General features: G+C 39.3%; 1 protein-coding gene across 1 annotated transcript; it reads left to right on the forward strand.

Annotated features, from left to right (window-relative positions):
- Positions 1-6,914: 6,914 nt before the first annotated feature.
- LOC147236197 (RING finger protein 122-like) lies at positions 6,915-21,824 on the forward strand. The gene is made up of 6 exons (XM_086164962.1): positions 6,915-7,902; positions 13,296-13,452; positions 14,299-14,341; positions 14,431-14,472; positions 18,773-18,855; positions 19,878-21,824. Exons 1-6 carry the CDS (start codon positions 7,878-7,880, stop codon positions 19,996-19,998), a joined length of 471 nt encoding a protein of 156 aa, XP_086021088.1. The 5' UTR covers positions 6,915-7,877; the 3' UTR covers positions 19,999-21,824.
- Positions 21,825-22,284: the final 460 nt, after the last annotated feature.

The following is a 22,284-nucleotide window of genomic DNA, read 5'->3' on the forward strand; positions in this document are numbered from 1 at the left end:
GCAGGTACGGCGCCGGAGTGAACGACGCGACACACTGCGAGTGCCATTCATTCGCCTGTTGCTTGTAAGCTGGTAATTTTCCACCAGCCACGAGTGGGAGTGGTTACACGATCATGAACGCACGGGGTTAGAGAAAAGAGAGAGAGAGAGAGGAACGATCTGGAGGAGAAAACGTGTTTCCCCTGCGCCGATCGATCCGATTGCGAATCGGCTAATGTCATCGGGGTTTGGCCGGTGTTTGGGGAGAAAGCGTGGCGCTTGGGAGCCCTTTCAGAACCGTGCGGGTTGAAAGCACAGCGCTGTCAATCGGGGATGCGAACATGACAGCGCCGCCTCCCCCCCCCTCCCGCACCCTCCGCACCCCCCGCACTCGCTCGCTGCGGTCACGTGGTCCAGCGCGCTACTTGATGGAAAAATACTGGATTTGGTGTGTAGTGGAGACAGTACACAACCCAGTAAAGTCACTCAGAAAGGATTTTTTTTTCCTCAAAGGGCGTCTGAGGCTTTTACCCAGCAACACTGTCCGCTGCGCGTTTCCGAACGCATACAGACACGCACAGGTCACTCATCTCCAAATGCTGCTGGTGCAAAGTCATCTTGTTACTATATTTGAAGCGCTTATTTGCATTTGGATTGGAAACCAAATATCAATTTCATGCTTTTAAAAAAAAAAAAAAAAAAAAAAAAAGAATGTATAAGACGGGATTCATTAAAAAATACTAATAATAATATTTAAAAAAAAGCTGGCCTGTGCATTCACTATTTGCATGTCAATTTAAATGCAGGGATGCTCCGAGTGATCAATTTGGCCCCTAAGGAAAGCGTTGACCTTAAAGGCTGCGTTGGTCTCAGCATCACAAAACAGTTAGTTGGCCTACATCTGAGTCTTTGTTATTATCAAATAAGATTTCAAAGCCTATTACCCAGGTGTTAATGCCTTTTGTATGTCCCTTATAACACCTTGTTCCTAGAATCATTCACAGTTTGCTGGAAAAAAAAATTGAATGCATTTTCAGCCCCGGTGTTTATGAAGAACACGCGCAGAACCGTCTTTAGTATTCCTCTTAACACGTAATTTACGGAATACTCGGTTATGATCTAATTTTATTTGGAAACAAATAAGCATATAAAACTGACATTTATGTGTCAAAGTCAAGGTGCCAGGTGCTTTAAGCACATATTGTGGGTGCAGGTTGGCACAATTTAATAATACGAGGTGTAATGACTGTAAAGGCAATAACAATATTTCAAAATGAAGGTTAAACCTATTATTCTGGGACAAAAAGTATCCAAAGCACCAACTGCATTCTAAGGCAAATCATTTCTTTCATTCAATGGAAGGATGCCTTTTAAACTTTGCACGACTAAATAAAATGTACAAGTACAAATCTCCCTAAGTTGACTGCCTTTATGTCTCCGCTGACTCAAATGGAGCTCCCCCTGGGCGAAGTGCTGGAATTTATTGTTACATGTGTGTGAAGTTTGGAGGTAAGCAACTTCAGACAGGCGAAAGCTGGTTAAATCTTGTTCTGTCTGGTTGGGCCATGGTTGTCCATTTACATATATTATCATTGCACCACTCCAGGGATCTGACCTCCATGTGGCAATCGGCTAAAAAAACTCGAGTGTAATAAATTTTGCTGGTTCCCACTGCTCTTGACCCGGAGCATGAATGTTCAGGTCTAGATTATAAACCTCTAATAAAAAAGAAATGGGTATAAAAGCTGGAAGACGGGGGAAATAGCAATAATTTAGTTGTTTTCAAACTGTAAAAAACAAAAATTCAGCTGTCCTCACTTGAGGATGATACTATTTGTTACGACTCAGCTGAAATGCAGTTGTTATTACTGTTACTCCAGTCCATGTTGCAGTTGGTAGATTGTACAATATAAACAAATAACAGCGCCATCTTCTGTAGCTTGTGTGTGTCAAACTGCTGCCTGTGAAATATAATCCTGGAGCGTCTACTGCTGGAATAATGACGCTACTACAACAATTCAAAATCTCCAAAACTCTATCCTAAAAAAAAAGAAAAAAGAAAAAGAACCATAATTATATTTTTTGCTTTCTCTTATTATTGCTGATAATTAAATATGTGTAAAACACACAAGACATTAGACAGGATCCATCGCTTACTTACAAATATACTATTCAAACAATTAGATATATGGTTTTCTTGACGTTTAAAATTGTCCATTATACCTGACACTTGACTTTTCAATATTCTAAGGCACCTAATCTCAGTTGTTTTCCTGTTATTGAATGAATAAAAGAACAAAACTGGGTTAAAGCTGAGTACAAATATAGAGAGAACAATAAAAGCTCAGTAAGTAGACTGAAGTACCCGTTGAACTTTCTTTTGTTCATTTTATGCTGTCGGAAAACCAACACGAATACAGTAGCGGTCACAAATATCAACAGCTGTGTATTAGAAAAATAGAGCATTATAATATTTAGCAAACTTTGATTATTAATCTTTTTTCTTGATAATCAGAAAACATGAATCCCACATTGAATATCTACATGAATGTTTGGATAATTGTCTGGTTAGTAAATACCTTTAAATCCTTGAGACCTTTAGGTTTTAAGGTACATTGATGCTCATAAGGAAATATGAGCAGAAAGTATCAGATTATTGATCACAGCGATAGTGTACTTAGTCAAACTTTAATTTGAAAGTCAGATCCATGATGCATCACATTTAATGCTAATAACAGGTTCCTGAATGCAGCGTTAAAAAATAATCTTCCTACATATTTTTTAATTGATGTGAAAATAATCTTGATGTTGTCCTTTTGTTCCTTAAAATGTTAAAGTGAATCTGTGACTAAACCTGATACAGGAATTCTCAGGTGAGACATTTTGAACTGGTGACCTTTAAACATAAAATACACCAATTTATAAAGCTAAGCCTGATATACTCATTATTCATTCATTTGATGAAAAATGTATTGGGGCAAACAAAAAAGAGGAATAGAATAGAATAAAATTAAGACTAAATTTCAATCAGAAATTTAACCATCAAACACACTACTGTTTTCTCAGCTGTGTTCATCACTGGCACCACTTCAAGTGACCCATGCATTTTTCTTTCTGGCAAAATCTAAATTTGTTGTCCTCTGGCCCTCGGCTTGGGGAAGAAATTCCGAATGGAGATCATTTAAAAAGGAAAAAAAGAAAAGCAATTTCTTCTATTCAGTACTTTCCCTGTTGCATCTTTCACTTGCTGCTGGTGCCCTTTAATGAGCTTTTATTTATTTATTCATATTATGTTCTTAGTAGCTGCCCATCCTCAATGTTTTTAACACCTTCTTATAGTACCTGCTACTTACTGCTGACAGCAAAGTGGATTTTTCATCGTCCAATGAAACAAGTTTCCTTACTGTGCATATGATAATAAATTAGAATTAAATTAGAATTCTTTGAATCCTTGATAATGTCACTTCTGCCATATGTCCACTAGATGAAGCTATAAGACAGTGCAAGTAACTTTTTGAATTTTGTCTTTATCTTTATCAAAATAAAGGATTTATGTAAAGAAGGGTGGTTGCATCTATCTATCTATCTATCTATCTATCTATCTATCTATCTATCTATCTATCTATCTATCTATCTATCTATCTATCTATCTATCTATCTATCTATCTATCTATCCATCTATCTATCCATCTATCTATCTATCTATCTATCTATCTATCTATCTATCTATCTATCTATCTATCTATCTATCTATCTATCTATCTATATTGCTATATAGCTATATAGCTATCTGATATGTTATATTAATCAAATACCTGACTTGAAATTTATGGGAGCAAATCCAAGATAAGTATTCATTGTCTTTATTTTGCATTTATAATTATAATTCATCGCTGCCAGCGTCAACAACAAATGACAACACAGGTTACAGAAGATAAAGTACTTGGATGGACATCCAAGGAGCGGCGTTTACTGTATCACACAATGCTGCAAAGTAGATTTGGTCCCTGTATTATTTGCTTTTTTTTTGTACCGATGCATTTTTGCACTCAGCCATCAGCCATGCTGTATTAGTTTTCACTTAGCAGTTTCGTCAAATAGAAATAAACACAAAGAAATGTGGATTTTTTTTTTCACCATAGAAAATGCAGAGCAGCATCTCATATGGAAATCAGGGGGCGAATATTGTTCGTTTTGCAACTCAATCGGCCAAAGAGAGACAAAATATGACGTGGATGTAAGGATAATATCCTGACAGCACATTTTTGGGAAGGTTAACATGGCAACTTGAAGCAGGAGTGAAATGCTTTTGTCTGAATGATGATCTGGTGCAGGTGATTCCACGTTGTCCATCTTTCATAATAAAAGCTCCTGCTGCAGCGGAGAGATACAGATGAATAATTCAACAATATGATGGAACTGCTGAAATGAACCAGTGATTTTGCGATTTCTTAGAAATCACATATTCTTGCAGTTGGTTGTAGAATCAGCATTACAATAAGTGTTCCTCTACAAAATTTATAAGTCCCTACAAAGTCCATCTTTTTGCCCTTTTACTTTCATGATTATGAGGCAATTAATTTGCTTTTTAAATAGAATAGACTAACCATCTAATCTCCGTGATGCAGAAGGAGACAAAGCTGTTTCAATCTGTCTATCCTGAATTGAAGAGATCCGTAATACGAGGATTGGTATTCTCCGTTATTTCTAACCTAAGTGGTGTTTAAAGCAGAACATGACATCCCACTGTGAATTCTGATAAACCGATAAAGAATGATCAATTTTAGAACTGTTAAATTACATCGACCTTGTTTTGGTGGGGTTTGACGATTGGATAGCAACTTTGCATTCTTGATCTTATTATACACCACCTCCCCAAAATATGAAAATGATTGATGCATTTGAGAGATTCCTCTTTACACTGCCAGAGAGAGCTCATGTAGCACCAGTGTGCTGGAGTACAGTAGTCTGAGAACACCTGGTCTCAAAAGAATCAGAAAACTCCACACTGGTTGCCTCTTCTTTCCGTTAACGTCGCAAACGGAAAGAAGAAGCAACCAGTGCGTAAACGTTACGCCCTGCTGAGCCAATGTGGATCTGATTTTTGCTGTTGATACGCTTCCGACCAACAAATACTTTGGTCTTTATCCTTGGCTTTGTGTAATTGTGTTGGAAATTGCATGGCAACTATCTCAAATTTGTTTTTTTACATCATTATCAACAGTGATTCTGAGTAAGGTGGTGCACAACTGGAGTCTTTCAGTGTGGAGTTTGCATGTCGCCATCGTGCCAGGGTAGGTTAAGCATTTTATACAATGAATAAAGGAAAAATGCCAAACCACAGCACGTGCTTGGTCACAATCACTGCTGTTTTCTGTGTTTTCCCCCTCTTCGTTTTCAAAAAGGGGCCAAATCTTGTTAAAGTTGTGATTTACGTCTGACGAATGAGTCTGAAGACTCCATTCTCTCTTGGAAGACCAGATTATCTGCATGTTTTCAGGGGAATGTCACTGTGTGCGTGTTTGTGAAGTGTGTGTGTGTGTGTGTGTGTGCGCGTGCATGGGTGCTTGGGTGCGTGCACATTTATTTCTTTTCATTCGGTCAGGTGAGAGCAGTTAGACAATGTATCTCTGAATAACCGCGGCAAGCCACCAGAGAAAAGATTGGTTTGTTTCTAACAGTGTTGTGATTCCTTATCGGTGTACAAATACAGTAAATAAATTCAAAATTCAAATGATTAAAAAAAAAAAACTTGATGGTATTTTTTTTGTAGATATTTGTGTGAGTTATGTAAAATCTCTAACCACACAGTGCTCAAAGTTTGATTTTTTTTTACATTGAAATATATCAATATATATCAACCTGCAACTGAATTCTAATGGAAACAGGACTGGAAATTTGAAAATTGCCGAAAACAAATACAACGGTTATGCTCATAAAAGCACTTCAACTATATTTGAAACATAAAGTGCTTTCAGCATCATTATGCACAGTGGTTTTTAATGATTATTTCTATAACCCATCAAGAGCCCTTTCTCAAAAAGGAAAGATAAACATATTCAGAGCTAAACGGTTGTGTCTGAGTTTAGGTTTTTTTTTCCCAAAAATTTAGGTCACGTTAGCGGACTTATGACAGACAAGATCACTTTGGCAGCTGGGAACATTTCCAATACAGAAGAATTCATTCATTGCAGGGCAAAGCACTGATCTTAAAGGATTCCCTTCTCTATGGGAATCTATGAACACCTCCCTTTCATTGGTATTATGTGACTTCCACATGCATCTAATGCAATTCAATTTGGAAAAAGACAATCATTATTACATTTTAAAAATAAAATTACAATCATCCATGTATTATAAGGCAGACGCTTAGCACTGGATGTCACAGAAGTGACGCCTCAAGGCCCTCATGACAGCTGTTTACGTGGTATTTTCATAGTGTGTCATAATTACTCCTCACTTTGGCAATTCTAAAAATCACAACAATGCGGTGACTGCGGTGACCCTGGAGGTTTTTTTTTTTTCCCCATCAAGGGCAAAGGGTGTGAGACTGTTAACCCTCCTAAAGCTGTCAGCCTCCACTTTGAGTTGTGCTTTTTTTTTTTTTTTTTTTTTGATTTCAACCGACAGCTGAGGCTTCAAAAAAAAAAAATTGCACAAAAAATGAAAGCGACATATCGAACTGTTCTTTCCACGTCTGCCCTGTCTTCCATCCCTGTTTTCTTCTGTAATAGCTTGCAGCTGCATAGGAAAAGAGAGGGAGGAGGGGGGAGGCGGAAAGAAAAAAAAAACAAAACAAAAGATGGGTGAGGGTTGAAGGGAGGGCAAGGCGGTCGGATGGAGAAAAAGAGAAAGAGAGAGAAAGAGAGAGAGGAAAGAGGGGGCGGTGAAAGCGGAGCTATGATGCAGACAGTGAATCACATGAGCATGGATCTGTTTACAAACTGAGGGCTGTACGGACAAGAAGTGGAGAGGAGAGGCGAGGTGAGGAAGGAGGGAGGAGAAAAGAGTGAACATGAGCCAGAAGAACCTACGGAGGAGAAAAAAAAAGCCCCGAATTGAGATGATCTCCATTGTTTCCTCACGTTCTCCATGCGTTTTGCGTTCACGCCAGGGGCGTTGAGGAGCCGGATCTCCACGGGGGGACACCGAGGCCGGTCGTGCTTGCAGGAGAACCCACACGTCTATTTTTCTTTTTGTCTTCATAATTTGCCAAGTTCTCGCTTGGGGGGGGGGGAAACGGAATGGAGATCTGAAAGGAGAGGACAGAAGAAGGAGAAGAAGAAGAAAGGGAAGGGAGAAGACGGAAGCGAGGGAGAGCCTCGTGATAATGTTTTGAAGGAGAGACAAAGCACACACACACACACACACACACACACATACACACACCAAAAAAAAACCTGCTCCTGCTCAACCACAGGTTCCTAACTCGAGTCCTGGATGGGATTTGGAGTGTATTTTCCTTCACACTTGCGTTCTTATCTTTTTTTTTTTATCCGCCTGTCGTGTCAGCGCAGCAGGAATGGTTAAGATTGCAGCGTCTTTTTTTTTTGTCCGCATCGAGGAGGGAGATGTTTTTCTCACATCTTTGACGGTGAATCATCGCTTGAATAATTAGCGTCTCAATAAGAGGAAGGTGTTTTTTTTTTTTTTTGTTTTTTTTTAATCCGCACCTTATTGAAGACAGCGAGGATTCCACGCGTGGCTCTGTCTGACAGTCTGCGTGAATCCACATGAACCTCTAGGAGTCCAACATAAAGGGGCCATAATCCATTTTTATGATTATAATTTTTTTTTAAATACAATCACATTCGAGTTGTGAAACTCAGACTTGGAACTACAAGAGGTCACGACCCACAAAAAAAAACATTTCCTGCATTTTGCCATCAGGATATTTGATGCATCCTGTTCAGTGGTGTTACGGTAAGTTTTACTTGTATTTTGGATTGAAATGTTGCCCAGTTATAACCGAAAGTTATAACCGAAAGGCATGGTAGAGCATAATCGCATGTTTGTATGTGCCATATATAAAGACTGAACAAAAGAGGTTATTTATGAGTTATTAAAAGAACAAAGTCATTGGATAGAAATGAAACAAAAAATGATACATTACATTACAAGTAATTCAGATGATATCAATTATTGACTGAATGCAGTTTTTCTGACTTTGTCAGTTCATAGAATGGGATATCAAACCTCAGGTGAAGTGAAAACTTCCCAGATCATAATTTTATATATATGTATATTATCAGTGTAGATGTAAGGGATGACAACATGTGATATGACTTAAACGTCATGTCTGATGCAAACATCAGAATCGAACATTCCTGGCAGCAGACAGTGCTGCTCTATTTGTTTTGAAGTTGTATGGCTTTATGGCCAAAAACATAACTTCAAAAGGTGCAAATGATATTTTTCACAAAAATTCATACTGATTGTCAAATGGTTTGGTCTGAAAGCGAACCCGTGTCCAATTTCAAAGCAAAACTTCGCAATTCAGCAATGGCATCACACAGGAATAGAGTGTGACAGCTTCCTTTCCAAACCACACCAATTTGAAAACAGACCAAGACACGCCTGCATTCTGCTCGTGCGGCATTATCCATGACCCCAACGTGACCAGATGTGCAGGTGCCTTGAAAAGACGTCATTTGTGTTTTTGCAGAAATCCTCACTTTAGCTGCACAGCGTCAGAGGGCAAGCGTTCATCTCATCTGTTCGTGTGGGTCAGGACTGAATATGTGAAGGGGACATTTGTGCTAAGTGTCCTTGATTTGACGTGGGGGTGGAAGGAAAATGAATTAATGAATGAGGATAAATGAATGAGCTGAAGTTCCATTTTTAGGTGACCTATTTGTGTCACATAATCATCACCCAAGAACTAACATCTTTCCAGCATGCTGCAGTTTTCTGACGTTTGATATGCTGTGCTGCTGAGTTGTACCAAAAAAACATCCATCGTAAGTCTGCCTTTATTAAGAATAATAACAACAATAGTCGTCTCCTAGCAACCGATTCGCACTCTATCTGTGAGGTTTCTTAGTTATGCAGGTCATGGTATTCGCTTGTAATTCAAAGGAGGCTCTCGGGCGAGGGGTGAAGAGAGCTTCGATGAATTAAGCAACTCCAGCTGCGTAGTAAGATCCTTCCGGAAATCGAATGGAATTTTTCGCGATATTTCATCACAAAAATGAATCACTGTTTACTCAGTGAGGTTGAAGCGTCTAGCTTACGGGAAACATAAAAAGGACTCGGTGACATCTTCTTACATAGAGGTGACGGATTCATGGAATCTTGCATCACACAAGGTCATATTTGATCTTTTTTTTTTTTCCTCGAATATTCACTCCGCTGCAGCAACTGGCTGATCGGAGATGAAGGGTCAAGGTAACCCTGGCCCAACAAATCATTTCCATTCACTTTATTTGCTGATTGTGAGATTTTGCACAGTTTTGTGAGGAAATGTTCCGACCCATCAAGATTCATTGTTCACTCAAACACCATATCATAATTCAACTGCCGTCATTTATTATTAGTCAACAGAACATACACTACCCATATGAATTACGTACGCAGATTGACTCCTCGCAAAAGTGATACATCACGAGTAGCCAGCTTTGGGTTTAAGTAATAAGTATCGATATGACTGACAGTATACATCAACATGTTTTCCTCTCCTTGCAAAAATAAGCAGGAGAGAGTCCTTTACATAATCTGGGTTTGCAGAGTACAGCCAAACCTAGCGCTACCGCTCTCGCTCAGGTGCAAGGCTGTGTCAGACTACATGAATGTTCAAGTTGACTGGCCTTTTTAGCGCCTGTCTATCAATGATTTACTGACTTTGTGCTGAAATTACAGCAGCCGTCTCCCTGCACCCACACCGACATCTCATGTCAGGGTGTCGGCGTGCCGTCCCGCTGCCAAGACTCCGGGCTAGAATCTAAGATATGATGCTCCACCTTTTGAAAGAGTTACTTTACCGAGGCTGAAGCGCTTTGTTGTGGAATGAAAAGCACAACGGTCAAGCTCCTCGGGCTTCTCTTTCCTCGAGCCCAAACTTGAATGTTTTAAGCACTGCGGGGCCAGAAAGCGAGTAGAACACATTCCTGTGTGACGCAGGAATAGTCATAAACATTCACATGAAAGTGCTTTGTGTTGCCAGTGAACAGTTTGCGCAGTGGGACCTGTGAATTTTGTAAATATGTGTGAGTTTCTCTCCTGCGAAATCCAAAAGACCATCATGAGGATTGAAAACACCACCGGGGCACAAAAATAAATGTCCCCTCAAGTAGCCCCTGTTCACATTAAGGCAACGTGATCTTTTATTTTAAAAAACATAACTCCATAAAACACCTCTCATTCTGACTTTGTGCTCCATGCACCTGCTCTGGCCCTCTCCTGTTAAGCAATATTGAAAATAAAAAAGAATAAATAAGTAAAACTCACCTATTACCCTCTGAAAGTTTTTCCAAGTCTTATCACCTCAAGTTAAAAGTCTTTTTCAGTTCCTCTCTGTACCAACATTTTGTCAAAAATAGACCCTCCACAACCCCCCGCCCTCCCGTCCACCTCCAACACACACACACACACACACAAGCACACAAACAATGATACAATTGTGAAGTAGTTTCCCTGCCAAAAGCCATGCTGATTTAATTCAGCTTGATCTTGTTTATTTTTTCATAAAAGAGATAAAAAATAAGGTGACTGCTCATTACTAAAGAAAGACAAGTTTTCATCGATTATTACCCAAACGCAGGTACTAGATTATCTTCTTAGTTGAACGGGAAGTAAGAAATAAGGAAGAGCCGTCACTACACGTCCCGTATACACATTAGCACATAGGAGTCAATTCCCACGCTGAGGTCTCCTTGGGCACCGAACCCCAAGTTACTCCCAATAGCCTGATAAGCTCTTTGCATGACCATTGGTGTGTGAGTGTGTGTGTGAATAGGTGAATTCAATTAAACGTAAAAGGCTGTAAAACTACAATTGAGTTTTAATTTGTGTCCAGTCTAGATCGGATAGAGATTTCAGCCCCTGCCTCATCGGTGGGTAAGACCCAACCACCGCAACCTTCCAAATTCTGGATAGCCTTGCCAGCTACAGCAGCCTATTTTAAATTAAAGTTTAATCTCTGAGAGAATTTAGTTTGTTCAAACTGCTTAAAATGTGGTCAGCCAGAAGACATCACGGTCAGGTCTCAAGGTTGCTGAATTTAATGTTCCAAGGTAACGTTGCGGATCTGATCAGAAATGGCTCCCGGTTTAGCAGAAGGGAAGGCATTAACAATAATCCCTGGGGTGTGGAGTTTCTTAATGTTTAGCCTGAGGCTAACAGGGCACTGTCAGGGCTCCAGAAATGATCTTTTATTGTAACATCGCCAGGGTGACATCATCTCTTAACAATGAAAACGGAACTGTCTGTAAACTGCTAATGGTGGTGTTTGAGAGTCTGCTTGTTATCATGTTTTGGAAAAAAAACAAAAAAACAAAAAAACACCAATTTCTTCAGATTGCCTTGAACCTCTTATCCGTCAGCCCGGAGCTCTCATTGCCCAGTTCCCCCGAGACGTCCCCCGTGCGTCATTATAATGCCTGTCAGTTTCTTCCATCATTTCGAAAGAACTGCGACAAAAGAAATTAGGAAGCAGCCGGAGGAATAGTTATTACACCCAACAAGGGTGTTTGTGTGCTCTTGGTTGTCAGAGATGCAACATAGTGTGTCAAATGTATCAAGAAACGCTCGCTTTTTTGAAATCTGATCATATTTTAGAAGATAATAATGATGAGAAGATATCCAATACACATTCATTTATGAAAATAAAAGAAGCATATTTTCCTTTTTGCCAGTAACACATAGTAAACTCTTCACAACGGATCTCTTAAGGATGGAAAATCAGTTCTGCTTTGTAATACAAGACAACAGGTTTCCATGCTGGGTTTTACAAGTTACACACACACACACACATATACACATAAACACACATATCCCTTGCAAAAAGTCCAGTCCTACATATTCAGTGATGGAGGCAGAAAAGTGTGGGCCCGTCTTCCCACCCGGTAATAGGCTGGCCAGCTGGCAACCACCCAGTCCACTCGAACAACACAAGAGACGAAAATAAAATGAATTACGAGAAGAGAAAGATACGCACATGGACAATCAAACCTGCCTTCCTGTCTCCATCTGGGGATTTCATAGGGTTTGTCATTCTTAAACCCCACTGAGACCTTTAAAAGCCGTATTCTGTTCCGCTTATTCAAATTTAGTGTGACCATGAGTGTTAAATCTCGCAAAAACAAGCATTATCTCTGAAATGGTTTTTTATTTCCTGAGTGATCAATGTCAACAAGTGTACTGTAACATAGAGCTCTCTAATTTAGGCTGTTCCGACCGGAGATATTACATTTTGGTCCATTCTGCCAGACTTGACATATTCTACCAGAAAGCAACGCTTAAAACATACTATTAGCTCAAGATATATTCTGTTTTCATTGTATGGACAAGATGGTCCCAACAATGCAAAAAGCCCTTGTGTTTTAACACTTTGCTTCCTTTGTGATATGAAGAATAGCACATGTAAGTACACACTGATAATGTAAACCATGCCAACATAATCTATCTGTAATTGACACTGTCTTATCCTGTTAATGGTTATAAATTATTCACAGTCTGTGAATGCTTTTGTTCAACATGTTTTGTGCAGTTTTTTTAAGACATGCATACATTAAGTGTTGATTTATTCAATGTTTAAATGTCACCGTATGTAGGCAAAATGCTTCAGGAGATATTTACTTTCATTGGCTCCTTTGCTGCCTTAATGTTTCAGTGAATTCTTCTTTTTATCGGCACATCATTTATTTTTACATTTCTGTAATGACACACAATAATCATACACTCTATTATACTTCAATATCGGATTGAAGGTGTCTACATGTTAACAGATAAAGGACTGTCTCAAAAAAATTAGAATATTGTGATAAAGTTCTTTATATTCTGTAATGCAATTGCAAAAACAAAAATGTCATACATTATGGATTCATTACAAATCAACTGAAATACTGCAAGCCTTTTATTATTTTAATATTGCTGATTGTGGATTACATCTTAAGAAAACTCAAAAATCCTATCTCAAAATATTAGAATATCATGAAAAAGTAATTTTTGTTTTTTTAAATTGCATTACAGAAGATAAAGAACTTTATCACAATATTCTAATTTTCTGAGACAGTCTCGTATGATATAATCTGGAAAAAAAAACATTAAGGCAAGTTAATTTATTTTTGCCTTTCTTTGATCCCCCATTTTTATCTCAGGGTGTATGTGTGACCTGAAACTGCAGAATTCAGACCTTTCCTGCAAGATGACATCCGAAGAGATCTTCCATTTGCCTCTCAATGTCTACATCATCATTCTGGGCATAGGCCTTTTCATTCTCATGCTCAGCCTCATCTTTTGCTGCTACCTGTTCAGGTAAGAGAAACAGTTCAGCACATCAACATTTTCGTCTGCTGGCTGACAAGTGCATAACAATTATATTGCACTTTTTACAGAATGACCTTATAATTTCTTTGATTGATTGATTGATTTAGGCCATACATTTGCACAGAATGGTAGATACATACATGTTGTCTCTGTAAATTTCCAGGCTCTCTGGTAAAGCTTGCTCAGCCACTGGAAATAAGGGGCAGGTTTGTTCATTTCTGTCAAGCAGATATTTCAAAAATCCATGTCAGACTGCCTGCAAATAACATTTTAAGTTGACTCCAGACTCTGGCTTAGCATTAGAATGATTGAAACAGGGATGTGGTAATGATCTGGTGGTGTTTAAAAATCATCTATGATGCTATAATGTCACATTTTAACATGTTTACGCACTCAGGAATACATTGAGAACATTGGCCTACTGTTATTGTAGAAGGAGATACAACAATGCCTCAGGGAATAAGTATAATAATTCTACTTTTAGGAGTCAAATTTCTGAAATGGTGCACTTCTAAATTACAATAGCAAATTATTTTCAAAAAATTGTAACAATTATTCTCTTTACTGGCTTTCACAAACTGCAATTTTGGCCAGAATTCCTCAGCGCGGAAGACGTCTCCACTAGGTCATAGAGTTATTCAGAGACTGCTGATGAACAGGCTGTTACTTGAATTTAGCATTGTGTGAATTCCAAGACTGCTCGAAGCACTTCCCAGCTGATTCACAGCGTGACAAGACTCGTCCTGATAAAGACAGATACGGAGGCGCATGGCACATGACACAAATTTTCCAACTCTAGGTTACAGCACGATAACCCTGTTTGTTATTTTTCAGACTCAGACGTCAAGGTGCAAGAGAACAATATGGCTATAATGAGGTAATGATATACTAACAATAAATTCACCTTGACCACCTTGGACTTATATTCAGACTGTGATCCTGATGAAAATACCTTTCTGTTAACAGGTGGTTTTGAAAGGAGCAGGGAAGAAACTGAGCTTTCTTGGAGTAAGTTGAACACGGTGTGAATGGAATGAGGCATTTATTAAAAGAAATCCGAGCAAGTGGATCTATCCGCAGACACGAACGCACACTGCAAGACTCCTGCATGCACTCGAGGTTTTACCACATGTGTTTAAAATATTACTATTCTAATGGCCAAGCTCAGGAAGGGTTAAAAGGAAGATGATAGTTTGTGTGTGCTTTTGTAAAGTTATGATTGGATTATAGGCTCCCGCTATCATTTTTTTTAACCTGAGGAGTATTTCCCTAGGTTGGGAAACCCAATTGGGCTTGTATTAAGGAATACCACCAAAACTAATATTGCTAAGCGGTTGCAGATGTAAAAAGTAGTTTGTGGTTTCGTGTCGCCTTAACCATTTTTCCTATGTCCGTTCAACGAAATGTAAAGAAATAAAAATCTCCCAGGCTCTGGCTGACACACTCATAAAGTATTGATTTAGTCATCCAGATTTTAAAGTCTGAAAATAACAAAATGAAAATGTTGCAGAGTGATCCTGGCTTTGGTCAAGTTGTATCAAAAAAATCATCTTGTCAGTGGATCCTGCAAAGTATGAGCATTATAATATTTGCTTCAGCCACTGACAGACACATTTTTTGTGTGTGACAGCATCCTGGAATGACTCTGCTGGGAGACAGTATGGATCGCTTTTTGATCCACACAAGCCTGTTCATCATCTGGATGTCAGACATAACGTTAACATAGCAATTTGTAATTTCGAGTTCCTGTCTCCACTCTCGAAATGAATAACAGCAATTATAATTCTCTGACAGCAAGCTTTTCTTTTTTACTTTCTTTACTTCTTACTCGGTGGCCACTGACCTGACATGCTGTAAAGCAAATACAATTGAGCTCACTGTAGTTAACAAATTTAACCTATCCCCACAACGCTAAAAATGTTTTCAGTCCGAAAAATGATCTCAGTCCAGATTATTACAGAAAAACATAGTTTGTTAAACGCATATCTGGCCATAATGGATTTCTTCCAACTGGACCCATATTTCAGCGTGTTTTGTCGTCCTGTTGTTGACTGGGAAAGCTCCATGAAGATCGTTTTGTTGTTCAGTCAGGGGGAAGGCATCCTCCATAAATTGTTTCTTAATTCACGCTTGCTCTGACACACTGTGAGAGAGAGTTGAGTGAGGCAATAGTTACATTGATCCCCTCTGTGAGCTTGTGAGATATTCAAAATCAGAATCAAGCATTATTAAACGACAGTGATCTGTAGTGAGAGCAGACAACAGGTAGAGGAAAATCTAGAGAGGTGGAGGTATGCTCTGGAAAGGAGAGGAATGAAAGTTAGTCGCAGCAAGACAGAATATATGTGTGTGAACGAGAGGAACTTGGGTGGAGCGGTGAGGCTACAGGGAGTGGAGATCAAGAAGCTGGAGGATTTCAGGTACTTAGGGTCAACAGTCCAGAGCAACGGACAGTGCGGAAAAGAGGTGAAGAGACGGGTCCAAGCAGGTTGGAATGGGTGGAGAAAAGTGTCAGGGGTACTATGTGATAGAAGACTATCGGCCAGAATAAAAGGAAAGGTGTACAAGACAGTGGTGAGACCAGCCATGATGAACTAGCCATGATGGACTAGAAACTGTTACAATGACCAAAAGACAGCAGGCAGAACTAGAGGTTGCAGAAATGAAGATGTTGAGGTTCTCTTTGGGAGTGACCAGGATGGAGAGGATCAGGAATGAGTCTATCAGAGGGACGGCACATGTTCGATGTTTTGGAGAGAAGGTCAGAGAAGCCAGACTGAGATGGTTCGGTCATGTACAGAGAAGAGATAGAGAATATATTGGTAGACGGATGCTGGAATTGGAGCTGCCAGGCAAGAGGTCTCGAGGAAGACCAAAGAGAAGATTTATGGATGTAGTGAGAGAGGATATGAAGGTAGTTGGTGTGAGAGAGGAAGATACAGAGAATAGGGTTAGATGGAGAAAGTTGACTCGCTGTGGCGACCCCTAACGGGAAAAGCCGAAAGAAGAAGAAGAAGAAGAAGAAGAAGAAGAAGATTAAACGACAGATGCAATGTTAAAAGATCTGATTTTTACATCGGGACCATACATCAGTGCTAAACTCATGTTCAGTATTCTGCACAAGAAAATGATCCAACCTCATCAATTGAGAAGCTACAGGAAGTTTCATCACTGGTAGTTTTGTGTAGTGAAATCATGGCACCATGTACTGTTGTGTATGTGTTGCATGGTGTTCAGTATGTTTGACATACAATATTTTTTCAGTCTATCTCATGTATTATTTGGTCATCCACATTCATTATCTTTCTTGTCCCCCCTGTAAAATACTGATGAGGAAGCTTATACAGAGAAGCAGGTTGGCAAAGAAGAAGTGAGAAATTGAGGAGACTGAAGAGAATAAGAGAGTAGCCAGGAGTACAGGGCGATGTAGCCTAAGGTTAAGGTAGAGGCAAGGGCCAAAACAGGGCGTACTATGACTTGTATGCCAGGTTGGACCTCAAGGAGGGAGAGACTGATTTATACAGGTTGGCTATGCAGAGAGATCCAGATGGAAGTGACGGGCAGCAGGATTGGGTGATTAAAGACTGAGAGGGAAACGAAGAGATGAATGAAAAAAATAGAGAGAATGGAAAGTGGAAGAAGTGACCACTGTGGACAACAAAGTAGCAAAGATGAGTAAAGTGAGGAGGGCATTGTAGACTGGAAAGGCATTGGATCTGATGATGTACAGCATCTGTGGAAGTATGGATCTGCCGAAGAAAGGTGGCACTAGAGTTTTTGACGTAATCATTTAACAGGATCTTAGAGATTGAGAGGATGCCTGAGGAATGGGGAAGTGTGCTAGTTCTGATTTTCAAGAACAAGGGCCACATACAGTGATGTGGTTATTTTAGAGGATGAAGTTGATGAGCCGTACAATGGGATAAAGTAGTGGAAGCAAGACCATGGGCAGAAGTGAACACTTGTGAGTAGCAGTATGGTTTATTCCCTAGAGAGAGTACTACACTTGTTGTGAGATTTTACATATGAAAGTAAAGGGAAGGTTAGTGGGAGCTGAACTGTGCCTTTGTAGCTCGAGAAAAAGCACTATGACAGGGTACCAAGAGGGGCACTGTGATACTGTATGAGGAAGTCTGGACTGGCAGAGAGGTATTTCCCAGTGGTGCAGGACATGTATGCAAGCTGTGAGATAGAGGTGTATGTGTGACTGAGGAGTTCATGGTGGATATGGGACCGCATAAGGGATCAACTCTAAGCCCCCTCTTGTTTGCTATGGTGGTTTGACAGACTGAGGAATGAAGTGAGACAGGAGTCTCCATAGACTATGATATTTGCAGATGACTCAGATGTGAGAGCAGGGCGTGTAAGCGCGGTGGAGGTGAAGGAAAGTACAAGTAGAACGGTGAGGCTACACGGAGCAGAGATAAGGAAGGTGGAGAATTTTAACTGCCTAGTTACCCAGGGGCAACAGAGTTAGTGGAAAAGAAAGGAAGAAACATTCATACAGGTTGAAACGGATGGAGAAAAGTGTTAGGGAAAATGTGCAATAAAAGAAAGGCTTAGAAGACAGTCGCTAGACCAGCAATGTTGTATGGTTTAGAGACAGTGGTTCTGATGAAAAGCAAGGAGGTGGAACTAAAGATAATGGAGATGACACTGTTGAGGTTCTCTTTGGGAGTGAAGAGATGGATGGGCTCAGGAATGAGTCCATCAGAGGGACAATACATGTAAGATGTTTTAGAGATAATGTCAGAGAGGCCAGACTGAGGTGGTTCTGACCAGGATAGTGACTATATTGGTAGAAGGATGTTTAGGTTGGAACAACAAAGCAAGAGGTTGAGAGGAGGACCAAAAAGAGAAGATTTATGGTTGTAGTGAAAGAGTTAGGTTAGTTGGTGTGAACGTAGAGGATGGGGTTAGATGGCAGGTGATTTGCTGGAGCGACTCCTGAAAGGAAAAGAACAATAATAAGACGAGGAGTCTTTTCCAACTTCTTCTAACTTGAAACTACATGTAACAACTGTTTTTTGGGGTATTTTTTGTTGTCAGGTGAAAGGATTGTTTCAAAAGATTCTCCGTCTTCATGCAACATCAGAGTGAATTGTTCTATCATGTTTGCTAGATGTAGACTGAGGACTCCAAAAAACACCAAAGGAATTCATGTCACGGCTGCACACACCATTGTTCTCATTTTGTAAATACCATGTCTCCACTGCATTCTGATAAGGATTTACTCAAAATAGTTTTGTAAACTGAATGTAAGCCGATGATTCAAGGGGAAATCATAACCTTTCGTTCCCCTTTTCAGCAAACATGCGCAGTATGTTTAGAAGAGTTCCGGAGCCGGGATGAGCTGGGGGTGTGTCCGTGCTCACATGCTTTTCACAAGAAGTAAGTGGTTAACTGTTGCTTACTAAGTGATATTTAACCAGCCGACTTTCCAGACTGAACAGGGAATTGCGAACAAAAATAGGGTGGTTTGTTTGAAAAAAAAAAAGTATTACGCCTCAACATCTGTTGTCTCAGTTGTCTGTGACAAAAGAAGACTATTTTAGATTTTCACAATCACTTCAGAATCACAGTGCCTTTAGCAAACGCAGTTCAAAAAGCTGGATAAAGCACCTATGAAGCCACATATAGATATTTTTATCGAAAGGAAGATTGGTGTCAAAATAACAGTTTCAAAGAAATCCACTTGTCTGTGCTCTTTTGAAAACAAAGGGACAGAACATAATTTCTCCGTAACGGAAAAAAAACTGCATAATTATGTTTTTTTTTAGCTGTACACACGCACACACACATGCAGACACACATATATACAAATTGTATTTATAGTGTATAAGAAATTTTGTTAAGAATAAGTTAAGTTATGAATAGTAAGCATAATAAATATACCATAAAAGTATTACAATAACAAGTATCTTCTTTTTCTGATTTTATATAAAAAAAAATTCAACAAAACTTACAAATGTGCTGTAAATCAGATCAAAACACTTTTTGTCTCTTTCTTTTCATGGTTCATATAGATGAACTGACACCATTATATATATCAAAAAAATCTTGAAAATCCACTTTAAAGGAATGACAACTAAATATCAAGATGGATGGATTCCTGCCTCTTGAGTTAAAGCGCCAGAGGAGTCAGGCATGCAGAGAGATACAGAAAATATCCGGTCTGTCGCAATCCTCCAAGGGAAATGAAAATCATCCTGACAAAATCATTTCCTTGTATCTCTCGAAAACAGTGTCCTTTACATAATCTCAGCTACTTTTTAATTTAGTGTTCGGGTTAATGTTGACATCACACCTGCATGTCAGGCTGTTCATTCCTTTCACTTACTTACTTCCCTCTGTCATCACTCCTATTGTCTCACTTTATCATTCATATTCAAATTCCTTTTTTTTTTCTTTAGGTGTCTGCTGAAATGGTTAGAGATCCGTAGTGTCTGTCCCATGTGCAACAAACCCATTTGTCGCCTTCAGCCCGGGGACTTGCAAGATCCTGAGCAGCCACAGCATCTCCTGGAGCGCTGATGGGAGGAAAGCGTGTTGAGCAGTTGATCCCCGAAGAGGGTCCCGTTCCCTCTTTGACAGATTGTAGTCTGAATCAAAATACTGAGGCAGAGCTGATGTAGCATAAGAAATCAGAGTGGCGAGCCAAAGAACAAGAATGCAGTTGTTTCGTGAAACAGGGAAAGAAAAACGAAGGAACTTAATTTCCATGTTAAAAATAAAAATAATAACAAAATAGGTTCAGAAGTCCATTTATGAGCGTTATAAGCTCTCTATTGCAACTCCGGCCTTTACTGCTGAAAGGATCAATCTACAACGTCATTCCCTAGTTGGTGCTGACGGCTGCTCGGGCCGCGGGGGGGAAATGTGCCACAGCGTACGCAGACGCAGATCATGTTTTTGTGTTGTTTTTTTTTGCCGTTTTTAAAAACCAAGCGAAATTCGGCTTCTGTGTTCGTTTTCAAAAAAAAAAAAGTATAGTTGACAAAACAAATCATCACTTTCTGTCAGCCTTTTCGATGACTATGACCTACGTTTATGCTCCTCTAGTTTTTTGTGTGTAAAACTAGACGCTCGGTTCTTTCTTTTGACATATATATATAAAAATATTCCATGTTATTATATTCATAGACCTGTATATTCTGTTGATGTTGAGAGATCAGTTAGGTCTGCTATAAATGCTGGCTAGCTGCATTTTCACAAAGATAGCAAGGACCAAATATTCCACTGATTCCGTCATTTCATTTGTGTGACTAAACTTATCATCTTAACAGAACAGGACTCTAAAGAAAAAAAAAAAATGAACATTAAATATGTGTATAAAGACTGTCTACGGTGGACTACCCATATTGCTTTTTTAAAATATAGAAGAAGAAAAAAAATCCACAATGCAATGCTTTGTCATTGCTGAATGTTTACTGTACGCCGTTGTTTGTGTCATGACAGTAAAAAATGATGATTCATGGGAAAAAGAAAATCCCAGTTCGTGCCTCAGAATAGCTGTGGCTATGGGGGACTAATGAGTATGTTAGCACTTTTAGTCACAGAAGAGGATTTTCCGGTTCCTCTAGCTGCAGTAAATGCGGTTAGTCTCTACCAATTCCTCGTAAACTACTTAGAGTTATGAGGTTTAATTTATGGAGGCTTGCTGAACGCTGAATTAACATCTGAATTATAGACAAATTCAATATTGGAGGGTCAAGTTGGGTTAGAAAAGATGTGTCATCCGGCCTCTTATGTTGTACCCTCTGCATGTTGGGATGTTGACACTATTGTAACTCAGTAATGAGATTACCCCCTGCCAACAGAGCAGCTCCGGCCCCGTTTCCATGGCAAAATCAGCTCCATTTTCAGTTTCCCCCCCTTAAAAAAAAAAACGACTCCGAGCTGCACATGACGTGTCTTCGTCTTTCGCCACAACCGAGGAGCACCGGAGCTCAGACAGAAGATTCAGCCACCAGCTTTTCGGGGATTTCAAATCGTCCCTTTCCATTTCCACAAAATGTGAGCGTGAAGGCAGACAGAGACGTGCAGTTCTGGAACAATGCAAACGTGTAATTTAACAAAACAGGACATTGTTGTGAAACCGACAAGAAGCAGGGATTGTTTCCATGTGTATGGTCATCTTTATACCCGACTGAGGGAAAAAAATGCAACAACACAAATGACTCATATTGGATTTAATGGAAAGGACGGCCAATTTACAAGTGTGATTAATATATCCATCCACTTATAGACCTGATAAAAAAAAGAAAAATACACATACTGTTACATACCTGTTTTTAAGTTATTTTTAATGAAATGTTTTGTATTGTAACTGAATTGAAATAAATGCAGTGTTTCACTGATACTTGACTGTCATTTATTAAGTTGCAAGAACTTAATTCTTTGTTATGGCGATATAGGCGAAGTACTCAGATATGAAGTGCCTCTTTTTTACTGATTCCAGCAGCATGAGATGAATCAAAGGGAACCTCTCTCCATACTACATAGTGTATACTTCTTTAAAGTGGTTATTACACATTTTATACATCAAATGTGTTTATAAGGTGTTAGAATTTAAAGACATATCATTGTGGGATTGACTTATTTTTTAATATCTGCATTGTGTAAAACAGTAGGTTTAAAAAGATGATTCTGAGGCATCAAACAAAATTGAAAAAAGCTTTTTTTTAAAGCCAGGACATTTGTAAAAGAATAATGTTCAGAAATGAAAACAAACTACTTATTTTTACAGATATTTGTAGAGAGATACAGTGTATTGTATGTTTTGACAACACTCCGGAACAGCGAGTATTTTGGTAATTA

The sequence above is a fragment of the Fistularia commersonii genome, chromosome 2 (assembly GCF_037954325.1).
Source record: "Fistularia commersonii isolate RoL2024-O1a breed Wild chromosome 2, RoL_Fcom_v1.0, whole genome shotgun sequence".
NCBI lineage: Eukaryota > Metazoa > Chordata > Actinopteri > Syngnathiformes > Fistulariidae > Fistularia > Fistularia commersonii.

Excerpts from the sequence above, each read along its gene's own strand:
- LOC147236197 (XM_086164962.1), top strand. The coding sequence starts at position 7,878 with ATGCATCCTGTTCAGTGGTGTTACG. Across the intron at positions 7,903-13,295 it reads TCCTGTTCAGTGGTGTTACG|GGTGTATGTGTGACCTGAAA; the intron begins GTAAGTTTTACT and ends TTTTTATCTCAG. Across the intron at positions 14,342-14,430 it reads AACAATATGGCTATAATGAG|GTGGTTTTGAAAGGAGCAGG; the intron begins GTAATGATATAC and ends TTCTGTTAACAG.